The following is a 26,968-nucleotide window of genomic DNA, read 5'->3' on the forward strand; positions in this document are numbered from 1 at the left end:
CTTTGTTAATCTCTTACTGTGCCTGATTTATAAATTAAACTTTATCGTAGATATGAAGGCATAGGAAAAAACATAGAATATATAGGGTTTGGTACTATCCACATTTTCAAGCAACCACTGGGGGTCTTGGAACGTATCCCCTCCGTGGATAGCGAGGGGCTACTGGATGTGTTTTGTAGGGTTGAGCATGAAGAGGGATGCATATATGGAACGGAGAAAGCAAGGAAGAGTCCTGGGGAGTAGGATGTGAACTACAGGCATGAACTCGTGGTTTCTAGTATATTTCTAATATATATATACCTGGCACAATCTGAACATCTAAATAAATAAATATATGCACACATAGACATAATATAATAAAAACAGTAATGGATTAAATGCATTGAATGAAATCAAGAGTTCAGGAATCCCTACTGAGAATGCTGATAAATATGAAAGGAATAATGGATTTAGACTATCATACTGAAAATTGATTCAGCAAAGAATATTCAATGGATGCTAAATCTGGGGGCATGGAGAGTTTCATGAACAGCAGGGTATTTAAGTTTATTTCAAAGTATCTCCTCACAAAATACTAATTAAAAAAGGAGAAATGGTAGCTATGTATTGGAGAAATGGACATCAACTTAACCAAGTCATTAAAATTCACAGCACCAATTAGGGACAGACATCAGAGGCCTCTGGATGTGATACTCTGAGATGGTCCCAATACTTGTTTCTATTCCTGCCAAAAATGAATAATCTCAGGCTAATCATGGGGATACATCAGAATCACCCAAATTGACAATACTTATAAAACAGTTGGCCTCCACTTTTCAAAATGTCAACATAATGGAAGACAAAGGAAGGGCTGAAGAACTGCCCCAGATTCAAGGAGACGAAGGAGACATGGCATCAAATGCAGTCGATGGCCCTGGAGCGGGTCCTATTACTGAATATGAAAATGCCACAAAGGACATTACTGGGGCAATCGACAAAACTGGAATGTGACTGTAGCTCAGGTAATGTAACAAAATTAAATTTCTGGGATTTGATAATTCGATACTGCTTACATAAGAGAATATTCTCATTCTCGGGACTACCTAATCACTTCAAATGATTCAGAATAAGACAATGCGTGGAGGGGCATGCAGATATAAATAGAGAGAGAGAGAAGGGAATTGTAAAACATACGTGAAAAGTGTTTAAAAATTAGTGAATCTGGGTAAAGGGTGATAGTTCTTTGGAACTATCATTGCAACATTATTACCTTGCTTGGAATTATTTAAAAATAAAAATTTTAAATTAAAAGCTGAAATAAATAAGTGATGACCAGCAGCACAAAAGGAAAATAAGGAAAGGCTATATAACCAGACAGAGAAGAGTCAAGAACAGCTGTGTGCACGCGGTGTGCATGTGTGTGCGCGTGTGCTGCTGGGGGCGTTGTGTTTCCTGCCTGTGGGGAGTTCCAGGAAGGGCTGTTCTCTTGCCTCGGCATTTAGTCCAGTCACCAGAGGCCTTCCTATCAGATCTTTCCCAACCTTTCTCTACAGACGTGAGTGATAAGCTGAAATCCAGGGCAAACCGGAAGTCAGGTAGCCTGACGCTGTTCTGGTTCCCACACTGGCAGGAAGACCTTAATGGCCATGGGTCTGCATTTTCTCCTCTGTAACGTCCAAATCGGGGTTCTGGGTGCATTCTGCTCTAAAATTATACGACAAATACCATTCCTTAGCCCTTCCTACCAGGTATCAAGCTCTTTCCAGGCACAACCTCATTGCATCCTCACAACAGTCCTTACCACTCAGGCTTGGCAGCCCCATTCTGCAGATCAGGAAACAGAGCCAAAGGGAGGTTAAGGAGCTGCTCCTGGTCGCACAGCTGGCGAAAGAGCTCAAGCTACGGTGGTTGGCACTGAGTTTGAGGTTCTGGGAGCAGGGCAGGACTCGTGTTCTCGCTGAAGGAAGAGACTTTGTGAGCCACACTTCCTGGGGCCAGGGCCCACGGCCTTGGGAACGATGTTTTCTATCAGCTTCCTGCTTCCTAGCTGCTCTGAGATTTGCATCGGCCAGAGGCTCAGTTCTGGCCGTTTTACAGAGGGGGAAGCAAGCTCAGAGGCTGGATTACATGCCCAAGGTCTGGCAGCTAGGAATTTGGAGGACTCGGGTTTCCAGCCCAGAGGTGTCTGACGTACACACTCTTTCCAGTACATTCTGCTGCCTTCTTTATAAAGATCCATTTCTGAATGGCAGCAGTTTTAAGAGCGTTCCAGATGCTCAAATGCACCTCAATGACTTTTACATCCCTTCTGAAGCCCCCGTGACCACGGCCGTGCCTCACAGCATTCACACGCCTGCTTCCTCGCAGACATTTGGCAAAGGTTCCATACCCCAACCTGCAGGAAGCAGTCCTGCCTCCTCTGTCTGAGGTTCTGCCTCTCGGCTGCAAGGCACAGCGGACGACAGGCCAAGGGGCTCTTGTGCTGTCTGAGCGGAGAAGTCCAGGCCAGCTTTGCTGTCTACACTGCCACCTCTTAAGGAAGGGCTTCTCCATAGAGCAGGCACTGCCCCAAAGGAACATTCTGGAAACTGGTTGGGGCACTTCTGATGTTCACAAACCTTTGGAGGGCGCTACTGGGATTCAGTGAAGACGGCCAGAGATTCCAGACATACTGGAATGTTCAGGACTGTCCACCACAGTAAAGTGGCCCAGGTCCCACATGATGGAACTATCCCACACCAAGCTCACACGGGTGAAAACCCCATTCATAGGTGTAGTGCGGGGGATCCTGCCGACTTCGCCGTGTGTCATGCAGGGGACTCTGCTCTCTGGACCAGTTGTCATGCAGGGCGGCCTGCGGGGTCTCTGGTCCCGCTCCCCACATAAGAACGCAGGACATGGTGAGGCCGAAAAGGAACACCCACGGAGCCATAGGTAGGGGAGTCATATTACTATATTCTCGCTGGCGGCTGGATTGGAGACACAGGGACCAGGAGCCACACAATTCTCAACCCTCACTGCGCCACTTGCAGGCTCAGCCCCCATCTTCTTGCTAGGCCCCACTTGCTGCTAGCGTAGCCACGCAGTTATATTAGTGGCCAATGGCTCACTGGTTACAGCTGGCGGCCAACTAGCCACAGCTGATGGCCATTTGATCACAGTCGACGGCCATTTACTACCTGAGCCAGCACCTTTCTACGTGAGGCCGAGAGCCTGGAAACTGCTTTTTGGGGCTCTGTCCCCACAATAGGTTATCCGACGGGTGTTTTATTTCATATGAAAACACCGTTTCCTCCCAAGGTTTTAATTCCCACTGAATTTCCTGTGAAGACAACCATGTAAATCAGAGGAAGATTTATATTTGCTTTGCTTCCGTTTTCTTTTTGTTTTTAACTTTCCCAAACATGATTCGCCATTGCAGACAATCACATGGCTGGTAGTAATCCTGGTGATAGCCTGTGCAGCGCTGAGGGTCTCCGACTGGCCCCGTGTGCGGCGGCGTCCGCTCAGACTTCCAGTGCAGTTATGCCAGAGCGTCTACATGTTAAAAGAAACACTATTTCCTTTTAATTTACTTTCACTTCCCCTCCATATTGTGGCTCAAGCAGTATTTTGCTTTTTTAAAAATGTCGTGGGTATGTTATACTAACTATACTTTTCACTGCAGGATAGTGAGGGGCACATAAAATATTTGTGTTATCAAAAGGGGTGTCTAATAGGTCTGAGATTTTTGTCTTAAAGGGTCTCCAGTACTCTTGACTTCAGGTCCTTGAGGATTCCAGTCTCATGAGTCTGGTAAAGCAGTGGGTTGACCTTGAAATGACTTTGTATTGCTAATAGTGATTTACATGTCCTTTTCTCCCACTGGACTGAAAGTTCCTTTGGGGGGGTGGGGTTTCAGGGAAATAGTTCCTGTCATCTCTGCCCCGCCCCCACGCAGTGCCCAGCCCTGAGGTGGGGACTCAGGAGGCCTGGTGGGAGCCCCCTTCCAGCGCTCAGTGCCCGAAGCAACTCCATCTCCCTGGAAGCTGGAGTTGAGAAGCAGGAGTTCCCCTGGAGAAGTTTCCGTCCCATTCAGTGTTGGAGGAGCAGCTGGGGAAGATGGGAAGCCTCTCTGCCTTTGCTTTTCCAGAAACGCCACCATCTCCCAGCAGGATGTTAATCAGTAACGGTCCCACAGGACCATCCTTTGGAATAGCAAATATTTGCTGCAGGCATTTGGCTGCAAACCCTCGCCTTCTGGTTTTCCTTGAATGAAGGACCTTCCCTGGCACCTGGGGGCCACTCACCGGTAAGAAGCAGCCATTTAAAGGGAGGCCTTCGCAATGTCTAACGGCGAGGGCTGGGGAGACACATCCTTGTCCTCTCTGGATGGGTTCCAAGGTGAGGGGGAGGGAGCCTGGGCAGCACCGATCCCCCACTCCTAGCTTGGGGAGGGCAGAAGGGGGGCACAAAGCATGTTGTGGACACAGGGGCCTTCCGCTGCAGGGAGGAGGTGAGACGATGAGGCTTTTAAGGCTTGAGAGTTCATGTCCACAACACTCACGTGGAAGCCACACTCAAGTCCCTGACTTTCCTCCAGGGACCCTCCTGCTCAGGTGAGCGAGCTCCCCACTTTCCGGGCTGGGTGGGGGTGCTGCCCAGGTACATTCAGGGCTGTGGAGTGTTGAGTGGTTGATTTCCTACCACTCAGCTTCTATTTAGGATGATGCACCCATGGTGTGCTTGATGGCACCCTAGTGCTCGAGGGCTGCCCCTGCATTCAGATCCTGTACCATTCAGTTGATGAACGACGCTAGGGGGGGATACGTAGGACTGTCCATGTATTCCTGGGCTGCCACCCCAGACGGAGCTACACGGTAAGACTTAGCAACCGGAAGGGGTGACATCTGTCTGCTGCGCGGGAAGTGTTTCCTGACAGCTGTCACAGAGAGAAGTGAGCTGCATTCAGGAGTACCCTGCTGTGGAGGTGATTTATTAATTTACAAAGCAGGGCTAACTACTGTATGCAGGAAGACCTCGGAGGTGCTGTGCGTACTGGGGTTCCAGACCACCGCAAGAGAGTGAATATTGTGACCGAGAGTCACGTGAATTGTATAGTTTCCCAGTGCATTTATAAAAGTTACGTTTACAGTATACTGCAGTCTGTTAAGTGTGCACTAACTAGTATTATGTCTAAAAAAACAATATACATAATGTAATTAAAAAATACTTTATTACCCAAGAAATACTAACCATCATCTGAACCGTTAGTGAGGCTTAATCTTTGTGCCAGTGGAGGGTCTGGCCTCCACGGTGATGAGAAGGCAGTATCTGCGAAGCGTGGCAAAGCAGAGCGCAAGAAAATGAGGTCTGCCTGTATCATGAAGGCATGAGCCTGGGGTACGTTTGGGCAATGTCGGAGGTCCTTACCCAGCAGTCCCAATGTTGGCGTGAGCTACTGAACAAGGCTGGCCATTTAAAATTGATCAGGATTCTGTAAACACAGACATTTACGAAACACAGCAGAAGTGTTTCCTGAGTCGGGCAGTGGCTTCAGGCTGTGGGATGAGTGAGGTCCTGAATTATGTGGCCCTGTTCAGCATAAGGAGCAGTGCACTGAGTCCTGGGGCCCGGTGTCACTTTGTACCAGGCACAGACGAGGACACAGCCCCCTGCATCAGAAATAGGCCTGGGGACTTCATCCTGTCACCACCTTTTGCTACAGGTGGCCTGATTCAGAATGAGGGTCTCTGCTGATGGGAACGCCCGTGAGCTCTGCAGCCTCCCCTGCTCTGTGCCCTGGGCTCAGTGGTCCCGCCCCACCCAGGCCGTCCTGGGGCAATGAGCCTAGAGAGAGTGTGTGTGCATCTGGGTGACCAGTCAGCCTCTGGGTCACAGGCCTGGTGCTATCAGCTGAACATCAGGAACTGAGTGTGGAGACTGCGGAGGGACACAGCCCAGCCCTCAGGCGTTTATTCAGATGGAAACTGTGCGGGTGCTCGTGTTTTCCAGGCTCTGTGCCCAAGGATGCCAGGGAGCCCGGAGAGATGGGTAGTGGTGAGGAGGGCGGGATTTGAAGGCCCACTGCCGGTACTGGAAGGTTGGCTCCACCATGTAACCTGGGGCGGTGAGAGCGAGGACACACTCCACAGGTCACTGTGAGGATTAGATGAGTTTAACCCAGGCCTCTGCTGGACAAGCTGGCTCGTCATCATCTCTATCCTAGGGAGCTCCGGGGTAGTGAAGGAAGGGAGACCTGCAAGGAGGTGTAAGGGGCCCCAGGGCTGGGTGGAGTGGTGGAGCAGAGGGGTAGGGGAGAGACTTCTGACCACCCAAGCAGGCAAATGCAGCACTTTCCCTTTTCCTGGTCCTGATCACCACCGAGACCCTCTAAATCCCCAGCCAAACATGCCCCAGACACAGGTCCCCGAAACCCAGCTCGATGGGCTGCTATAGGGCCCAGCAATCAAGGGCAATGAATGAAACAGATCGATAAAAGGTCTGTGAAGACCCCCTGACCCAGGCCCTGCTCTGACCCACACCCAGTCAGGGCTGCAGGCCAGAGCATGTCCTGTCCGGGAGGAAGTGGAACGCATGGAAAAGTTGGGGGAGGCCAGCTGCCCAAGGGCTGGCAGGGGATGGGAGGTGGAGGAGGTTTTGCTCTGTGGAAGAATCTCCTCATCACGTGAACAAATAGCACCCCCACTTGCTCCAGGTCTCCCTGAGGGAACTTGGCTGCATGAGCCAAGCCCCAGCCCCCCACAAGAAGGAAGCGGGGTCACTGGAGGGTTGTATCATGACACAGGCAGGAGTTACTGTATTAGGCATTAAAAATAATCTCTGCTTTCTTTTCTCCCAAGGCTCGCTGCTGAAGAAAAGTGCTCCATTGGCCTCCACAGCTGAGCAAATGAAGGCAGTGCTGAGCCTCCTGCTCCCCTGCCTCCTGGCCGACGTGTGGCTGGTGCCTGGTTTGGCCCCTGGTCCCTGGTCACCAGAGGCCCAGGCAGAGCCAGAGACTCTGCAGCCCCCCACTGCCCAGAACGAGACCACCAAGGGAGTGCAGCCTGCTGAGGGGAGGGACGAGACCTGGCTGACGGCCAGCGGGCAGCAGCTCTCTGAGGAGTCCTCCAACTTGGGGTTCAGCCTGCTTCGAAAGATCTCCATGAGACACGAAGGCAACGTGGTCTTCTCCCCGCTGGGCCTGTCCTCTGCCATGGCAGTCCTGACGCTGGGGGCCAAAGGGCAGATGAAAGCCCAGCTGGAGAGCGGGCTCCGCCCCCAGGCCCAGAACCAGACCTGGCCCTGGCTCCTGCCAGCCCTCTTTCGGCAGCTGAGAGAGCACCTCTCTGGCAACTGCGAGTTGGGCCTCACCCAGAGTAGCTGGGCCTTCATCCACGAGGATTTTGATGTCAAAGAGACCTTCCTCAATTTATCCAAGAGGTATTTCGATACAGAGTGCGTGACTATGAATTTTCGCAATGCCTCACAGGCCAAAGGGCTCATGAATCGTTACATTAACAAAAAGACGCAGGGGAAAATCCCCAAACTCTTTGATGAGGTTAATCCTGACACCAAATTAATTCTTGTGGATTACATCTTGCTCCAAGGTATTTTTGATCATGGTAGGCTCTCCCAAAGCCTCTGCGTCGGTCTCTTCCTTTCCTGTTTGGCCAGCATCTGGTTAATGCCCCATGATTTTCTATGAACGGGTTTTCAGGGTTCCCGGATTGAAACAGTCACTGACCGTGTACGATGTGGCAGCCGCAGTGCGGGGCATGTTCACTTGACGTCCCTGCCCTGGTGGCCCATGTGCTTGGAGTCCCTACAGTTTTCCAAGCACCTCTCCACCACTCTCCTGTCCTCTGACATTCTGACGCAGGGAATCGGGGTCATTGAAAAAAGAAGGCAAATGATCTGAGAGATTTAGGGTTACATCTTTGCTCCTTCACTCTACTTTTGTGACTTGGGGCAAGTGACAAAAAGTCTCTCGTCCTCGGATTCTTAATATAGAAAGAAAATGGAGACACTCTCACCTACTGCACAGATGAAAGTGAACCTCAGAGAGGTCAGCTTGATCAAGGTCACATGATAGATGGCAGAAGCCAAACTCCACAAGGAGGTCCTGACATCCTGGCCCTCTAACGGGGCAGTGGTCTTGTTTGGCTGCCACTGTAGCAGAAAGCTGACACTAGGGACTTGCAAAGTCTAGAAGGAGGATGTACTTCCAGTTAGTCAAGCCACACCCCCAGGACAGAGGTCTGTGTGTAGGGTCCTGCTGCCGCATGCTGGTGGCCTCCCCTGGATTATGTGGTGATTGGTCAGCAGGGGACCCTTTCTCTCAGAACCACCCTAAGCAGCAATGGGTGGGGTATGTCATCACTTCTGCTACAGCGGACTCTGCTTGCACGTGGGTGTGCACTTGATAAAGGGTAGTGGGAGGGTCCCTCGTGAAGATGGGGATGGGGAGAGGCCCGAAGTCCTCTCTGGGCCAGAGCTAGCCACACGGGAACAGGTTGTCTAGAGACACTTCCTTGCTGCTGTGTGTGATTCCAGTAGGACCTGCGGGTGGGTCCGCATTTGGTCTGCTGGGAAAGGCTGGTCTTTGGGGAATTTATTTTGCCTACCTGAGCTGTGGTCAAAACAAACCCCATAAAGGACTGCCTGTCCTAGTTGGGGCAGGAAGAGGGACAGAACCCTGGGCCCTATGACGTTGGCAAGAACGATGTTCTCTCGAAGGGTGGTTTCCACAACGAGTTCTCTTCTCACCTGTTCAGGGAACTGGCTGAGCCCTTTTGACCCTGCCTTCACCGAGGCGGACACTTTCCACCTGGACAAGTACAAGACAGTCAAGGTGCCCATGATGTACAGGGCTGGCGACTTTGCCTCCACTTTTGATAAGAATTTTCGTTGCCACGTCCTCAAACTGCCCTACCGAGGAAATGCCACCATGCTGGTGGTCCTCATGGAGAAAATGGGTGACCACTTCGCCCTTGAAGATTACCTGACCACAGACCTAGTGGACACGTGGCTGAGAAACATGAAAACCAGGTACAGCATGTCCCCTGGCGCTGCACAAGGTCAGCCTTCCCATCTCTGCGAGCACTGACCCCAGGGGCGTGGTTTGATGCCGGGCTCCCCCTGTGGGCTCCCTGAGGGCAGGGGCTGCATCCATCCTGTTGTCCACTCTATCCTGGCATCTCTCACAGTGCCTGGCTCGTTGACTTACTCAGCCACCACTTACCGAGATGCTCCTGGGCCAGGCATCGTGACACATGCACGACGGCGCCCTCAAGGAGCTTACACGCTAGTGAAGGGAGGGAGACAAGTCATAGTGCAGGGAAGGGGATGGTGGCGCCAGCAGGGTGCAGGTGAATGCCAGGTGGGGAGCAAAGCCCAGAAGTGACCCGTGACCCTGTGGCGACCTGGGGAGAGAAGCGTTACAGGCAGAAGTGAGACAGTTCTGGGACGGGAGTGAGCTTGATGGACTGCCAGTGAGCAGATGAGGTCAGAGAAGAACCGGGGGCCCAGCCACCCAGGGCCATACCTTACAGGCCCCCGAAAAGACTTGGGTTCTTCTGGAGGTGGACGGGAAGCCACAGGGGGCTCCGCGCAGAGGAACGACGTGGTCTGAAAGGGCCACACAGCCCCTGCGCTGAGAAAAGACTAGGGGGCCGAGGGAGGAAGCATGGAGACCGGTCAGGAGGTCAGTGTAGCCATCCAGGTCAGGGTGCTGCCCCGTGGGTTGTGGGGGTGGCAGCAGAGTGATGAACAGCAGGAGATCCTGGATCGGTTAGGAAGCTGGAGGAGACGGGATTTGCTGAGGGACCGGATGTGGGTGACAGAGAGAAAAAATGAAGGGGGATAAAGTGAGCAAAAGGAAATAATATGAAGCTCCTACTATACAGCAGATATTGTTTGGGGTACTTAACAAATATTCTTTCATGCAATCCTCTGAACGGCCCTGTGAAATTGGTATTTTGGGCTACATTTCATACATTAAGAAATTGAGACTTCTTTAAGACTAATTTAGTGTCAATTCGTTTTCATGTTTTTTTTTATTTTTGAGCCACAGAACTCATCTTTCCGAACAAAGTATTTTCAAAGAAGAACTCTAATATATATATAAAACAGATAATATCAGAGTTTCTCTGGCTACAGATACATCGGGGGTTGAGAGTTTCCTTCATTCCCCTCCTGCTGTCTGTCCCCAGACTCCTAAGTTTTTCCTGGAATTCTGGGCGTCTACAGAATCTAGAGATTGAATACAGACATCATCCTGGAGTCCGTAGGATTGCTGGAAGCAAAGAATTGCTGGAAGCGGCTGTTGGTTTGGGTTGTTTTTAAAACACAGGGAAATGGATACAAAATATGGTATTCTTTGCTAAAGAGAATGTGAGTCATTGGCTGGGAAATAAAACCGGTTGAGTGACGCTGAAGTTATAGATACATTTGATAAGCCAGAACTATTTTCTCTGAGCAAGACCATTAGAAAGAATGGAATGAGCTGTACACAGAGTCAACTGAGACTCGTTCATTAATGGAAATAACCTTGGAGGAAGGAAAAAAAGAAAGTGTGACTTTTTCAGGCTTTTGTCTACATTTCACCACTATCTGTACTTGTACCACAGAAATATGGAAGTTTTCTTTCCCAAGTTCAAGTTAGATCAGAAGTATGAGATGCACGAACTGCTTAAGCAGATGGGAATCAGAAGACTCTTCTCACCCTGGGCTGACCTGGGCGAACTCTCGGTTACTGCGAGAAATCTTAAAGTATCTAAGGTAAGTCAGGATCTCTCCTTAGGACCCAAGCCCTACGTAGGAAATGGGACCAAAACCAACAAATAATTTTGCACACCATTTTAACGTTGATCACATACCAAGGTGTAGTAGAAAGTTAGATTTAAATTCCAAAGACTGGAAATAGCATTCAAGTGGAACGTTTTAAGAATGTTGATCTACTTTATTAGTTGTTTAACTAATTTAATTTCTCTTATGCACAGCTCTCCCTCTTCTGTCTCAAACACTCCAGGAGGAATTTACCCCTAAGAAGGAATTAGTTCACAGACTCGCTTAAAATTTCATGAAATTACACCACTTTTAAGAAGAAAGAAACCCCCAGGAGTTATCTGGCTCAACTTCCTACCCCTGACGGGAGTCCCCTCTATAATATCCCTACAAAATAACCATCCGATTTCTTTAACAAGTCCAGTGACAGGGAGCTCACCACTTCTTTGAAAAGCAGCCCAATTCACAGATGACTAAGATTGCATTGGGTTTTTTTTTCATATGTATATATTTTTTGACCTGTAACTCCCTCCTAACTCATACTCTTTGGCCCCTGTTCTGCCTGGAAAGCTACTAAGAGCAAGGTTCCTCAGCTTCCACAAGCAACAGCTCCAGCTAATCCGTTTGCTCAGTGCAAGGGCTACTGATTTTGAGGAGAAGCTGTCACCTGTTGTTCGGGGCAGGGCAGCGCATCGTCGGGAACTGGTTAACGTTCCTGGCCTGTGTTCACCACGCAGCAGTAACCCCAGTCATTATCTCAACCAAGAAAACGTTCTGACATTTCCAAACGGCAGCTCATCTTACTACACTTCTTTCTTACTGTGGGGTTTGGTTAGTATTTTCCCAGACAATTGCATTTCCTATTTCCAAGAAATATTTAAAAGGGTGTCCACTTAAATAGGACTCAGTAGAGCACCCTTGGCTGCAATCAGGCCTTAGCCTCTCTGGGAAGGTGAGTCAGATAAACAGGACGATCCTGCAGACCAGCGCCTGAAAGAATTCGTGCTGCTGTTTTACAATTTAAATCACAAGCCATTAAAGATTCTCCATGTTTACTCTGGGAAGTAAATTTTCACTCCAGAAAATCAGGGACTCTCCAGGTGTTATCACACTGATATTTTCATTATCTCCTCTTATAATACTTATAGACGTAGGTATATCACTCACATCACCTGGACAAAAGGGCCCCCACACAGGACAGGTGGCCTGAGTGCAGGCAGCCAGAGTTCAGGAAGACCTCGGGGACCCCAGGGCTTGTCCCAGGGACTCCCGAGCGCAGTACCAGGGGCAGGAAGCTGCTCTAGAAGACAAGCCCCACCCCTGACCCACCTTGCTGCCGGAAGGTTAAAGTATTCAGGGCCCAGGCAGCCTGAGAACCTGCTGGAGGAGTACCAGCTCAGCTCAAGAATCAGTAGCACAAGCACCTGCTCAGTGCATGTTTGCGGATCTGATGCACGTGGGCACGAATCGGCCCGAGTCCCTTGCGCACATCTGGGAAGCGTTTCACACTGGGTTTCTGGGGTCTCCTGGTATGTTCTGGGCTTCGAAGGGAGTCCCTGGTGCAACCTCAGACCATTCCTCTAGCACCGGGGAGCCCCGTCCCACCAATTCCCAGAAACATGGCCTCATGGAGAGAAAGGACCACAGAAAAAATGTCCAGGGGCTGCCACCCAAATGGTCTTCCATATTATTTTCTTTTCTAGGTTTTACAAAGAGCAGTGATCGAGGTCAATGAAAAAGGGACTGAGGCCATGGCGGGAACGCTGTCAGAAATTATTGCTTATTCCATGCCTTCCATCATCAAAGTGGACCGGCCATTTCATTTCATGATCTATGAAGAAAACTCTAGAATGCTTCTCTTTCTGGGCAGGGTGGTGAATCCAACTGTCCTGTGACTCCCGTCATGCATGAGTCCGTAGTGCATAGCAGATGCTCCATCAGAGGTGTGGGAACCCACACAGGACACTGGCTCTGAGTGGTACAAGGGGGACCCCTGTCCTCTGTTAGTTTGAGCCATTCTTAGATAAATTGGAGTATTAAACTCAAACTTGCTCTAAGGAGATGTTTGGGTAGTTTGTCTGGTACTTTGAGCCTGTTTCTAAGAGCCTTTGTTGTTGACTCAAGACTCGTTTGGTAGAACATCTTTACTTTTCTCTGTTACTCACGTATCTGGACTCAAAAAAAACCAAAACAGTAACTCAGAACACTATTTCCAGATGAAGCCTTTGGGAGAAAGACATGCACACATTCTCCATGAGTCATGTGCTTCTCTTTACTTCCCTCTGGTGCAAAATAGGTGTTTTCCTTTCATCTCTTATAGAATCATTTCTTGCTGCCTAAAATGAAAAGGAAGTGGTTGTCGTCAGTCCTGGTCACAGCATCTGCCTCGGTGCAGCCCGTCCACCCGCGGTCATCTGGTCATTTGGCAGAAGTATTAACTGAGCCACAGGCCCACATAGTTCCACACCTTCATTGTACGAAGGACAGAAAGGGGGAACCAGAGACAGAGTCACATTCGGACTTTCACAGGCCTCAGGCACTTTTGCTTTCATGGGCTCCTTCCTCCATAAAAAAGTACATATATGCATATTAAAAATTATATTTTATGACTGCATTGGTATAATGACGACTATATTCTGGATTGTATTTGTCTTTATACCAATGCAATCAAAGTATATAACTTGCTTATTGCAAGAAGTAAAACACCTTCATGGGCCCCTAAAAGTTTCATAGGTCTTAGGAGCCGTGCCTACCGCACCTAATGATAAATTATACTGCACATCTCATAGAAAGCAAAACACTTGCCCAAAGTCACCCAGTGCGGCAATGGCAGAGTCTCTTGACTCCAGGCCCATTTCACTCTTCCTTCTTTGTCTCTGAAACATCTGCTGAGTCCACTTAATGAGGCAGCACGTGCTCACCTCTGTTACCCCCTGGGGTCAAACAGCAGATAAGCACAGACTTGATGCCAAGGTTAAAAGGAAAACAGCAAATACCCCCGAAACTTTCTGAAGCAGTCATTTTCTGTTATAGAGACAATAAAATATTTCAGGAGTAAATTCTGAGGCTCATGAATACGGCTATCTAATCCTGGAGTGTCAACTGTTATTGACTAAATGCCTAATTGGATTTCTATCTCTTTGCTGTCCAATTTTATACCTAAAATTAATTTGCTGATGAGTCATCTTAACTATCAATGTACATCAGAATAACGTGTATCTTACTTAATGTGAATAGGCAATGATATTAAGCAGCAGCATAAATACTGGCTTTTCATCTTCTAAAATCTGGACATGAATTCACTCCTGTATTCCTTCCAGCACTAGCTGACCCATGGTAAGGCAGAGGCACTTCTAGGGCCTAGAAAGAGAGACAAAAATAGAGGACTAACTCCAACTGGCATTCTTCAGTGACTTGTCAGTATTCAATTAATCAGGTTTATTTGTGGAAAAATAGGAGAAAGAGAAATAAAAAAGGGTCCAGTCAAATTACCCACTTTTAAGAGACGAAATTGGGAGGGGAAAGAAAAAGTCTATGAGAACATAATACCCTCTGAAATAAATATGGCCAAATCCATTTAGGAAAAGGTTCGTTATTATTGAAGAGTTCATATAACATGCAGATCGAACTCTGTCCTCATCTCCCCACTGCAAAACAATGACAGCATAACGATTATATCTAACATGTTACTCTATAAGGCAGAAAATGGCTCTATTCTCTATTTTAAAACACATTTTTAAAAACTTCCCAACATATGCTTGAAGACGCTCCTAAGACACTAGGTTTCGGATTTTCCAAGTATATCTGCATGGTGAAGAAATGCAGAACAATAAAAAGTATAATTAATCATACAAAGAATTCAAGGTTTCAACTGAGAGGAAAAATCGGACCACTGTAGCAGGCTTCACTATATTCCAGTGTCAGGGTTTCACAACTGTTCCCACACAGACAGCCAGACACAGACACCCACATACACACATTCTCTCTCACACACGCTGTAACAATTGAGAGCAGATTATTGACTTAATCTAATTCATTTCTCTTCCCTGTAAAGCTCCTACTCAAGCTGACGAGCCTGCTCATTTCGGTTCAAATATCTCACATACGCCAACTGCCTGCAAGTGAAAGTGGCTGTATCCTGCAGAGGAAGGCGTCTGAGCTCACTAAGTTAGAGAATGGAAATGAGTTTTAAATGTGTATTAAGTTACGGAAGAAAAATTTTTTATGCTCCTTATTTTTCCTCTATGAAATAAAATCCTTTTGAGTCCTATCTCCATTTCTACCAACAAAATTGAGTCCTGCGGGTCTGATTTTTGCTTGTAATGCTAACTTGTGAAATTCTAGGACCGATCCTTAAAAGTGCAACTTTCCATAATTAACAAACAGAAGAAAGCCATGTCGCTATTTCCCCACAGCTACAGATGGGAGAGAGCTTTCTTTGTCATACAACTAGTTTAAAGGAACTACCATGTTTCCCTGAAAATAAGACCTAGCCGGACAATCAGCTCTAATGCGTCTTTTGGAACAAAAATTAATATAAGACCAGGTCTTATTTTACTATAATATAAGACCGGGTCTAATACAAGACCGGGTCTTATTTTATTATAAGACCGAGTCTTATATAATATAAGACCGGGTCTTATTTTATAATAATATAAGACCGAGTCTTATATAATATTATATAATACCGGGTCTTATATTAATTTTTGTTCCAAAAGATGCATTAGAGCTGCTTGTCTGGCTAGGTCTTGTTTTTGGGGAAACACGGTATATGATAAAGTGTTAAACTGAGGACTTTTACAAGAGTATCAATCCTGTTTCCAGTGTAAATCGAGATGTGTGTGGATATTCATAACTGTCACCAATTTGTTTTTCACTGTTTTTATATATATCTGTCTTTGGAAGTATAATTTAAACAAATATTTCAATGATTTTAGAAATTATGCTCTGCAAAAAAAAAAAAAGAAAAGAAAAGAAATCTTCCCAATGTAATTTTGATTGTCTGTCTTAATTTTAGTGCCTTGGAATAAGACGGTAGCTGACTTCTGTAGATGCCTGAACTTTATAAGCAGTAGCGACTTTTCTCTGTCAAATCGCCTTCCTCTTCTCCCACATGCATACTGGAAAATAAAAGTTCCTGACTCTGCTAAATTTATTATTGAACAAATAAACTGAAATTCTCCATTTTATTTAAAATCATAGTCAATGCTGCTTACGAATCAAAGTGTGGGAAAGCTGATGGCGCCCTGAGCTCCCAAGCGCACCATACACACTCCCACCCAGGCCCATGTGTTCAGTTCCCCATTAGTGATGCTGGTACCTTGGGGGACACCAGTTAAGTGAAATCCCCAAAGCATGTACTACATTAGCCAGGACGGTCAAGCTTCTATACCCACTCGACTGTTAATTACTGACAAAATGAGTGGTGAACAATTACATTTACCTGACTGTCCTTAAATGAAAGATAGTAAGAATCATTCAAAAGAGCCCCAAAGAGGCCGATTGTCGGGCAAAGGGGGAACAGATGGCGTGGAACTTTCATGCTGAGTCGCTGTCCTGAGTCATTTATAGTTCACGTCGGTGTGCTTCGATTCATTACTTAAAAGTGAATGGTCTTACGCTTTAATTATAGAATAAAAACTGCAGGAAAGTGTTTAAAACTTTTTCACAAACACAGGTATCTCATTAACCTATGTTTTATTTTCGAGTAAATTCATTATTCATTATTTCACATTATAAAAAGTAACCACACACGCATATGCATTCACAACTTAGATCATCTTTATCATACATCAATATATTTTAAAAAACAAGTATTTTCTAATATCAATATAGTTATATGTTGATTGCATTTTGAAATAGAGAAGCTGACAATAGCTTCATACAGTATATCTCGAGAACTGACATTTTAAAATTAATAACCGTATATGTTCCACAGGCAAATTTTGATGGAAATATTAAGCATTAGTACAAATAAATGCTGTTGACATAGCTTAAGCATGATAGCTTGGACTAACAGCTGATTTGAACTAGAGTGATCATTTTTAATTAAGAACAAATACAACCTAAAATATAAACAAAGTATTTATAAAATAAATTCTTCTGGGAAATAAAGGAAATCATCAATCTATTATTTTTAAGGTAGCTCTGGCTAAAAGTTATCAGAAATCTTTGTGGAATTTTCACTGCCAAATTTCAATTTCGGAATGTCCAGGTATAACATATCATCACCACGATTGGACTGATAAAATTGGGGACAGCTGTTTGTATCCTTCTCGATGTGACTTTTCAATTGGGCTTGGAGCTTCATGAGAGAATGCAATGTCTTTCTTACTCCCAAGTCCCCCTGCAAGTGATTATGTAGCGAGGGCAATTTCAGTTGATTTGGATGTATAATTTTTAAATGCTAAAACTCTATAACAATTAAATAGATGGTTTCCTGCACAAACAAACGCAGACTTGTCTCTTCAGCAGTAAAGCACATACCTAAAGTTGTTTTTCATTACATTTCACTATAACATTGGAGTTCGGTAACCACATTATTATTTGAGAAATATGTATTATAACTCCTAGGGAATCTAATTTCAAATATGGAACGTTTAGCAACATCAGCTGCCATTATATATCTCTTTTGCATTCATTTAAAAAAAAAAAAAGGCCCCAGCCATTGCTTTAGCTTTTGTCCATCAATCACATTGTCTCCAGTAGTCTTGTTTTGCCTCCTTTATCAAGCAGATGATTTAAGGATTGGATTTTCTGGATTTTCTTTGTCAAAAAGGAAGAAAGAAAGAGGAAGGGAAGGAAGGAATCAGGGAGGGAGGGAAGAGAAGAGAGAATGAGAAGAGAGAGAGAAGAAAGAGAGAAAAAGAGAAAACAAAACATGAAAAATTTTATCCATACAATACTTACAAAGTAAATAAAGAAATATAGATAGAATCTACTTTGAATAAACCTATAAGGATTCTAATGAAGTGAAAAACATTAATTACACATTAAAGATTACTTGGAGTTAACTTTAATTACCCAATCCTATGTGCATCTAACAGCATTCAATTCAGGGCCTAGAACTCTTCTTACAGTTTTTATTTACAGAAATAATGCAATCTAAATATATCAATTGGCCTTAAAAGACTTAAGATACGATGCATTCCCACAGTTCCTTTAAGACACTGAGATTCCTAAATACCAGATGTGTGTGTCATCTCTATGACACTAAAAAGTTGGAGAATGTATTGCATAGAACAAAACTGAGATGATTAATACTTTCCAAAATCACTTCCTAGGCTTATTTTAAGTAAAAAGGATATCTGTTCATTTGGCTATGGCATGGTGCTCTATTGTGGACAACAGCTCACAGAAACATAACCAACCATAACCACACCGATCACCTGTTTCAATTATGCTCAATGTATATTCATGAGAAAGTCCAAATCAGATCCACATTACGCCGCAATGCCATTATGGACATATAGATCCAGCTACATGTTTTAAAAGCAGCTGTGATACCAATGTTCCTTCTCCTTTAGATTATTCAGAAAAGAAGAAACAAACTCGATGTGATTTGTTAGAGTGTTTGTTTCTAGATTCATTTTTTAAACAATTATATATAATTGATTGTATAATTATTAGTATAATTAAATGTTATATACTGAGCAAGAGAAAATTCACTCTAGAAAAAAGAAAAACATGCTCAACAATAGAAGAACAGATAAAGATGGTAATCTGAAATAAATGAGTCTTTACAAAAAATGTGAAGTTTTAATGGTCTTTATTTTTTAAAAATGCCTATGGCATTTAAAAAAATAACTTGATAAAAGAATGAATTACATTCTGATGTTATAAGTATGTTCTTCAATAGAAGAATTCCAAGGTAATCTTTTGATAGGAAGACCCCAAATAGCCAAAGGAATCCTGAGAAAAAAGGCAGTGGTATCACACTGCCTGACTTCAAATTATAGTACAAACACACAATAATCAAAACAGCATGGTATTGGCAAAAAAAAAAATAGACACATAGACCAACAGAACAGAATTGAGAGCCCAGAAATAAGCCCACATATATGCATATATGGGCAAATAATTTTCAACAAAGGAGCCAAAAACATACAATGGAGAAAAGAAAGCCTCTTCAGTAAATGGTGCTGGGAAAATTGGAAAAGCACGTGTAAAAGAATGAAACTAGACTGCTATTTGTCACCATACAAAAAATTAACTGAAAGTAGATCAAAGGTCTAAATATAAGACCTGAAACAACAAAAGACATAGAAGAAAACATAGATACTAAACTTAATGACCTTGGTATTAGAGAGGATTTTACAAATTTGACCTCAAAGGCAAGGAAATTTGACCTCAAAGCTGAAATAAATGAATGGGACTATATCAAACTAAAAAGCTTCTGCACAGCAACAGAAACCATCAACAAACCAAAGAGGCTACCAACTGAGTGGGAGATGGTATTTGCAAACAACACCTCTGATAAGGGGTTAATATCCAAAACATATAAACAATTCATACAACTCAACAACAACAAAAAACAATCCAATTAAAAATGGGCAGAGGACCTGAACAGACACTTCTCCCAAGAAGACATATAAATGGCCAACAGATATATGAAAAAATGCTCACCTTCACTAGCTATTAGGGACATAAATGCAAATCAAAACTACAATGAGACACCACCTCACACCTTCCAGATGGCGATTATCAACAAGACAAGTAATAACAAGCGTTGAAGAGGCTGTGGAGAAAAAAGGTCCCTCATGCACTGTTGGTGGGAATGTAAATTGGTACAGCCGTTAAGGAAGGCAGTATGGAGGGTCCTCAACAAATTAAGAACACCATCACCATATGACCCAGGAATCTCTCTTCTGGATATCTAATTGGAAATTTTGAAAATTTTCCATAAAGATATATGTACCCCTATGTTGACTGCAGCATTATTCACAGTGGCCAAGACATGGAAACAACAGAAGTGTCCTTCGATAGATGATTGGACAAAGAAGATGTGGTACATGCATACAATGGAATACTGCTCTACCACAAGAAAAGATGAAATGCTGCCCTTTGTGACTACATGGATGGATCTTAGAATATTATGTTAAGTGAAATAAGTCAGCTGGAAAAAGTCGAGAACTTCAGTCATATGTGGGATATAAAACTGAAAGCAAAAAACAAACAAGACAAAGAAACAAAAACTCATAGACACAGACAACAGTTTAGTGGTTACCAGAGGGTAAGGGGGGAGGGAGGGAGGTAGAAGAGGTTAAAGGGGCTCAAATATATGGTGATGGAAGATTTGATTTTGGGTGGTGAATACACAATGCAATATACAGACGATGTATTATAGAATTGTACACTTGAAACCTATATAATTGTATTAACCAATGGCACCCCAATAAATTTAATTAAACAAAACAAACAAACAAACAAACAAACAAACAGATGGACAAGTATGGTCTGGAGAAATCTCCAGCCCACTGACCCACAACTCTGGATTCCACGCTGTAGTATTTTCTTAAGTGGCAGCAGCTGCACCCATCTTTCTGAGCACTGGATGATGAAATACTGTGTGCACTCGAGCTAGTTGTTTAAAGGGATGCAATTATACCCAGGTCCTCTCAGATAAAGTCCCCGAATGCAAACATTTCAGAGAAAAACAAGTAGATCTCAGATATTAGCGGGAGCCATTTAAAGTTTCTTGTCGATTCCCTAAAACTACAATGTCTTTGCCATACGTAGGTCATCTTATATAATATAAACATTAACATAACAGAGGCATGCATGCTGATAATCCCCTTTAATTTAGAACATTTCCTCAGTACAGACATTTTCTGTTTTGGGGAAAGTATATAAGTGGGAAGGAAAGTGCACTGAGCAAAGAGTAGGGTTATACACTTAGCAGTACATCACTGGATTACTTACAAGGTGGCCTTACGTGGTTGTACATCTTTACTTCCACTGCTCTTTGGATCGACTGAGTTACTTGTCCCACGGGAGGTGCTTGGTAGGGGAGTATTAGGAGAAAAGGAAGTTGCAGCACTACTGGCATTACGAGTCCGGAATGAATCATCTGGAAGTAATACATGCATAGTCAGACATACTGAATATTCTAAGAAAGTTGTGAACCTGAGCGAAGAAAGGTTAATGATAACCGACTTTTTTCTTTTTAAATCAATTTACTAGAGTATGATTTATACACAATAAACTGCACGAATTTAAGGTTTTGACTAAGTATGCACCCATCACCACAGTCAAATGGGTACACACCCATCACAATGAAATGTTTCCTCCTGCCCCTTTGGAATCCCTCCCTGTGTTCTCCACCCCCCAGGCAACCACAGATCTGCCTCCTGTCACTATAGATAGTTTCTAGAATTTTATATAAATGGAATCATACAATATGTACTCTTTTTGTCTGGCTTCTTCATTCAGCATAATTATGTTGACCTTCACCCATGTTGTTGTGCACGACTATATCAATACTTGATTCCTTTTTACTGCTGACTGGTATTCCATTGTGTGAATATGTCAAAATTTGTTTAGCCATTCTCCTATTAATAGGCATTTGGATTTTTTTCCAGTTTTTGACTATTATAAATAAAGCAGCTATGAACAATGATGTACAAGTCTGTATGTGGACATGTGTTTTAATTTCTCTTCATTAAAAGTTGAGGAGTAGAATTGCTAGAGTACATAGTAAGTGTATATTTTCACTTTATAAGAAACTGCCAGATGGTCATCCAAAATGGTTGTATCACTTTGCATTTCCACCAGAATTGTACAAGAGTTCTGGAGTTGCTCCATCCTCGTACACACTTGATACTGGGAGCCTTTTTGACTTTAGACATTATAGGGGGCGTGAAGTGGCATCTCTTTGTCTTTTTCCCTCATTACTTTTAATTTGCATTTCTCTAATGATTACTGATGTTAAGTATCTTTTCATGTACTTATTTGTGTATCTGCTTTTGTGACGTGCCTGGTCAAGTCTTCTTCCCATTTTAAAATTAGTTGCCTGATAAATTTAAAGATTTCTTTGTATATTCTGGATACAAGTCTTTTGTCAGGTATATGTAATATGAATATTTTCTCTCAATCCGTGTCCTGCCTTTTTGCTTTTTAATGATGTCTTTCAAAGCGCTGAAGTTTTAAATTTTGATGAAGCCCAATGTTAACATTTTCTTTTATGGTTTGGAGAAATCTTTCATAGTCTAGTCCAAAATTACAAAAACTTCCTTCTATATTTCCTTCAGAAATGTCATAGTTTTAGCTTGTATGCTTAAGTTTATAATACATTTTGAGTTAATTTTGGGTATAGTGTGAAATAAGAATTGAGGTTCAGTTTGTTGGTTTTTGTTGTTTTCAATGGATATCCAATTATTCTAGCTTCCTTTTTAAAAAATACCATCCCATCACCACTGATTTATCTTACAGCACCCACTGAAACTCCGCTGACCATACATGTCAATGGAGGCCACACAATCTTGACTACTGGAGCTTTATAGTGTCGAAATCAGGTAAGTTAAGTTCTTGAACTTTGTTTTTTCTTTTTCAAAACGATTTTGGCTGTGCTCAGTTCTGTGCATTTCACCATAGATTTTAGAATCAGCTTATAAATTTCTACAAAAAGACTGCTGGAATTTTGATCAGGATTGCACTGACTCTCTGGATCAATTTAAAAAGAATTGTGTGCCATCACAATAATGTCATGTGATGTCATGTGACATCACAATAATGTCAATTGCGATGACTTCTTATTGTCTGTCATCACAATAAGAAGTCTTCCAATCCATAAACCTGGTATATCTCTCCATTGTCGAGGCCCAAGACAAGACACCGAAATATCCCACAAGGCATTTTGCTTCCTTTGAATTTAAAGTTACTTGACAAGCAGCCAGGTCAGAAGGGCACCTTGACCCTTCCACCTCCCGGAATGCAGGAAATCAATCTTTCCTGTGAAAGGTGTCTGCCCTACAGCTGGAGTCAACCTATACTAGAGTTAAACAACTCTAGCCAAAGAGTCTGTATAAACAAGCCCTGTAGCCCCTTTTCTTATGTACTACTGTCTTTAAATTCCTCATCAATAAATATCCGAACTTTGCTTATATTTTTTTATAATGAGCACTAACTATCCCCCCTTTGTCCTGTTAATTTCTTCACAAACGTATTGTTTCTTTGTCTAAAAAATATAAAAGGGTGCCTGCTTTGATCATTGCTTTGAGCCTCATTTTATGGTCTGAGAATTTTATGATTCTCCTGTGCACACATATTAAATTGGTTTTTCTCCTGTTAATATAGTCTTGGGTCAATTATATTATTTATCGTTAGTCCAACCGTAAGAACTAAAGAAGGAGGGGCGGGGGGGAATTCTCCCTGTCCTAAAACCACTTATTTAGGTCTTCCTTAATTTCTTTCAGCAATGTTTTAAAGTTTTTAGTGTACATTTAGCACACATTTTGCTAAATCTATCCCTGAGCATTTAATGTTTTTGAAGTTACTATAAATGTTATTTTTTAAATAGGCTTAAAAAAGCTTTTAGACATATTGAGAAGGTAGTACAAAGATTTCCCATTTACCCCCCACCCAGGTTCCCTTTTATTAATAACACCTTACATTAGTGTGCTACACTTGTTATAATTAACGAGCCAACAGTGATACATTATTAGGCAAAATCCATAGTGTGTTCAGATTTCCTTAGTTTTTACCTAACGTCTGCTTCTGTCTCAGGATCCCATCCAGTATACCACATTACATTTACTTGTCACGTGTCCTTAGGCTCTCCTTGGCTCTGAGTTTCTCGGCTTTTCCTTGGTTTTGATGACCTTAACAGTTTTGAGGGGTGCTAGTCGAATATTTTGTAGGATGCCCCTCTATTGGAATTTGTCTGATGATTTTCTCACATTAAACTAGAATTATGAGTTTGAGGGAGGATGACAAAGGTAAAGTGCCATTTCATCACATCATATCAAGGGTACATACTATGACATATTTTTATCACATTTTATTTTATGGCTTCATGACAAATCACTAGAAATGGGATTTTTTTTTTAAATTATAGAATATTTTTAAAATCTAGGATTCTTGCTGAACTTTCCCAAACTGCTTTCCAAAAGGGTCCCATCGATTTTCATGCCCACTACCAATGGATACACTGCAGTTTATACCCCGGAATCCTTTCTAGCCTTCCCTCTATATTTCCTCCAGTCTGTCTGTAGTACCCACATAACCTTGGGATGTTGTAACTGATGACAGGCAAAAGTCACCAGAAAATTAACGATGGGCTCATGTTAAGTAAAAAGGATTCAATCTGACCTTCCAAACTATGACTTTGGTCTCTCCTTTCAGTTTTATTTAACCCTACTCTCCCTTACACCCACTCCATGCCCCAGGCAAACTAGCCTGTTGTTTCTCCCCGAAGACACCAATACTCACTCAGCTTTTGTTTATGACAGGTACTCTGCATGGGATGTTATTCCATACCCATCTCTGCCTATCAAAATCCTAGCACACCTTAAGGTTCATCTCACATGACCCAATCATCTTGAAGCCTGTCTTAAGTCCCACAAATAGATAAAATCTCTTCTTTATGTGAACACCTAACACATTTGTTAAGAGAAATGTTGCTTCCATTTTCTCTTTATATAACAGCTGTGTAATTGATAATGACTTTTTCCTCAGTCTGTACTTCATTAAGTAATAAATAATAATAACCTAGGAGATATTTCATTCAATCTATATTCCCCCTCCCCCAAACATTAAACCTTTAAGAAAGACTATTTTTCAAGTATTTTAATAAAAGATTACACTTATAAATGCACACTTTTATTTAAGACTTTGGATGTTAAGTTTTAGGATCTGTAGATCACATACACTCTTGATTCTAAAGGTGACGTGAGAACTAGCAAAGTAAAAACTGAAGAAATTACTGCACATAATTAAAACTTTAAAAACCCGTTCTGAATCAATATTCTTAATGATTTAGGCAAAGAAATTTCTTGGCAAGAATTATTACAAGTTATGAATAAATATGCTCATTTAGAGCTGGGTGAAGTCATCTCCAAGGGGCCAGATGGGACCCATCCAAGTGTGAAGAGCCCCTTCTGGAAATCTATAACCATAAATTCCAAGTTCAGCTAATTCATACTGACTTTCTACATGCATTTATGATTTTCAAGGCACTCTATATTGTACATAAAGTTCTCAAACCCTGGATGTTCCTTTAGTAGCTCCTAAAGAATTTACTGCTTTGCTGAGACAAAAGTAATCAACAGTTTTATTATTTATAGACCTAACTTCAGGAAATGTAGATAACTTTAGTTCTCCAACTTTCTGTTATCAAATGCTTTCAAGTTTTTTATGATACTCTGAGTACACCTTGTAGAAACAGTCTACATACTGTATATAAATATCCATACTTTAATATTAGAAACAATTTGTTCCGGCAAATGAAAAGATACTGTTTACAGAATAGCCAATGAGTGTATATACAGTCTCCATGAGACTAAAAAAACGTAATAAGAAGTAAGAGGAAGGCAGAATACTCATAACATAACCTAAAAGGGAAATATAACTAAACTTTTAAAAATTTCAGACCTTGAGTAGATGTGCTACTATTTACACTAACAAGTTGCCATCAATATTAGTTTTCAACCAATATTTCCAGAGCAAAAAGTTTAAAATATACTTTTAGTCACTAGCAAGTTTTAGCAATATATTCCTCCTATTCATAGTATAATTCTATGTTCTATTGCAAAAGCCAGAGGTCAGCAAACTATAGCCTGAGAGCCAAATCTTGCCCGCTGCATGTTTTTGTAAGTAAAGTTTTACTGGAACACACCATACCTATTCATTATGTGTTGTCTATGGCTGCTTTTCTTCTGCAATGGCAGAGTTCAGAAATTCTGACAGAAACCAATTTGGCCAAGAAAGCCTAAAATATTTACTACCTGACCCTTTACAGAAAAAGTTTTCTGACCCCTGGTATACACTTTCAAATACGTAATATTCTAAATGTTTAGTTGCATATGATCCACAGTGAAGCCCTATGTTTTTAACTATCTTTAAAATTCCTGCAAAAAATTTTAGTCTATGCCTCAGCAGGGTTTCAAACTATGGCAAAACTTATCCTATCATTTTGTCTTTTTTCTCTCTTAAAAGTATTGAACTCTGAGTCTTTGCACAGTGAAAAAAAAAAATAGTACAGTCAAGTATTTTCTCAACCACTAGGGTAAAGTTTAATTTCTTAGGTATTTGATAAAGGTATAAATTTAGGAAAAACACTTATCTACAAATAAAGAAATTGACCATTTGAAGAAAACACATTTTATTAAATTTAGCAATTTCTGGAAGAGCACAGATTTTTACTTACCAGTTAGTGAAATCATACAAGTCTTCGTTAACCCTGAGACAGAAGGTGTATATGCTCCTACAGAACTTTTACTAGAAAAGAACATAATTAAGTTTAAAATATAAGAACATGCTTGTTTCAATCCTAGTCATCTAGCACTTGGTGTTTTTAAATGCTTTCTTCTACTTCTTATGAAATATGCTTGCTACTCTTATTTCTCGTTTATATTTTACATTCCATGCCTCACAACAATTCCTGTGTCTATAACCTAAAAAAGCATTTCCTTATACTTTTGCTGCGTCAAGAAGTTAGTCAGGTAGTATGGATGAAATTTTCTTGGAAATAACTTATTTTTTAGTTCTAATCTCTTTGGTTCATCTGGACTATTATTAATAGCTAGGAACTCTAGATAGATCTAGTGATAATGTCTTAAAATATAGCTGAAACTCTGGAATAGTAAAAGAAAAACATGTTTTTTTCCAATAACATGTTATTTTTCTGGATAGATGAATACTTTCAAAGACTTTTATGTTGTTTGTCTACTGATATGCAGCTGTTACATACCCCATGTGCATGACATATAAAATATCACGTGCATTTAATTGATGCTGATTCTCTCCTAATCTTTCTTAACTGTTCATAATTTTACCTGCTGGGCCAAAGGGGAAACTAGGCATTCATTATTCTCGGGAGAACTCGGTTGTGATCACTTTGCCACAGAAACATGTCAGTATCTTCTTTATAGACAGAAATAATATTAATAGCAAATGGATGTCCACATCCATTTAGTAAATGGGCCATGTCTGTACCCACTTAGAAGTGAGTGGCATGGGTGGCACAGTACCACCTTTCTCTTAAAACAATATATGGATTCCATTA

At 42.5% G+C, this 26,968-nt stretch overlaps 2 protein-coding genes across 11 annotated transcripts in view; one reads left to right on the top strand and one right to left on the bottom strand.

Annotated features, from left to right (window-relative positions):
• Positions 1–4,108: 4,108 nt before the first annotated feature.
• SERPINA10 (serpin family A member 10) lies at positions 4,109–15,266 on the top strand. 4 transcript variants are annotated; one of them, XM_033109732.1, is made up of 5 exons: positions 4,109–4,270; positions 6,822–7,568; positions 8,736–9,009; positions 10,590–10,740; positions 12,450–14,912. In XM_033109732.1, the coding sequence occupies exons 2-5, from the start codon at positions 6,869–6,871 to the stop codon at positions 12,639–12,641; spliced, it is 1,317 nt and encodes a 438-aa protein (XP_032965623.1). In that variant the 5' UTR covers positions 4,109–4,270; positions 6,822–6,868; the 3' UTR covers positions 12,642–14,912. The 4 variants fall into 4 exon arrangements, with proteins under 4 accessions (XP_032965623.1, XP_032965622.1, XP_032965621.1 ...); XM_033109731.1 differs by lacking the exon at positions 4,109–4,270 and adding an exon at positions 4,281–4,362 and having other exon boundaries at positions 14,801–15,266; XM_033109730.1 differs by lacking the exon at positions 4,109–4,270 and adding an exon at positions 4,281–4,362.
• A 205-nt stretch (positions 15,267–15,471) lies between these two features.
• Positions 15,472–26,968, bottom strand: part of PPP4R4 (protein phosphatase 4 regulatory subunit 4) — a 99,678-nt gene continuing 88,181 nt past the window's right edge. For 5 of the 7 annotated variants that reach the window (XM_033109272.1, XM_033109271.1, XM_033109273.1 and 2 more), the window contains 3 exons: positions 26,111–26,181; positions 20,668–20,815; positions 17,393–17,511 (listed from right to left, as the gene is read on the bottom strand). In XM_033109272.1, the coding sequence (XP_032965163.1) occupies positions 17,487–17,511; positions 20,668–20,815; positions 26,111–26,181 (244 nt within the window). In that variant the 3' untranslated portion in view covers positions 17,393–17,486. Of the gene's footprint in view, positions 17,512–20,667; positions 20,816–26,110; positions 26,182–26,968 lie in introns of all 7 variants that reach the window. The other 2 variants (XM_033109270.1, XM_033109269.1) reach the window with 2 other exon arrangements.

The sequence above is a fragment of the Rhinolophus ferrumequinum genome, chromosome 6, assembly GCF_004115265.2.
Source record: "Rhinolophus ferrumequinum isolate MPI-CBG mRhiFer1 chromosome 6, mRhiFer1_v1.p, whole genome shotgun sequence".
In the NCBI taxonomy this organism is placed as follows: Eukaryota; Metazoa; Chordata; class Mammalia; order Chiroptera; family Rhinolophidae; genus Rhinolophus; species Rhinolophus ferrumequinum.

What these genes read in the sequence shown, in the direction of transcription:
- SERPINA10 (XM_033109730.1), top strand. Translation starts at nt 4,305, where the DNA reads ATGTCTAACGGCGAGGGCTGGGGAGACACATCCTTGTCCTCTCTGGAT. An exon ending in GGATTACATCTTGCTCCAAG is followed by an intron (nt 7,569 to 8,735) that starts GTATTTTTGATC and finishes TCACCTGTTCAG; the next exon opens with GGAACTGGCTGAGCCCTTTT. An exon ending in GAAATCTTAAAGTATCTAAG is followed by an intron (nt 10,741 to 12,449) that starts GTAAGTCAGGAT and finishes TTTCTTTTCTAG; the next exon opens with GTTTTACAAAGAGCAGTGAT.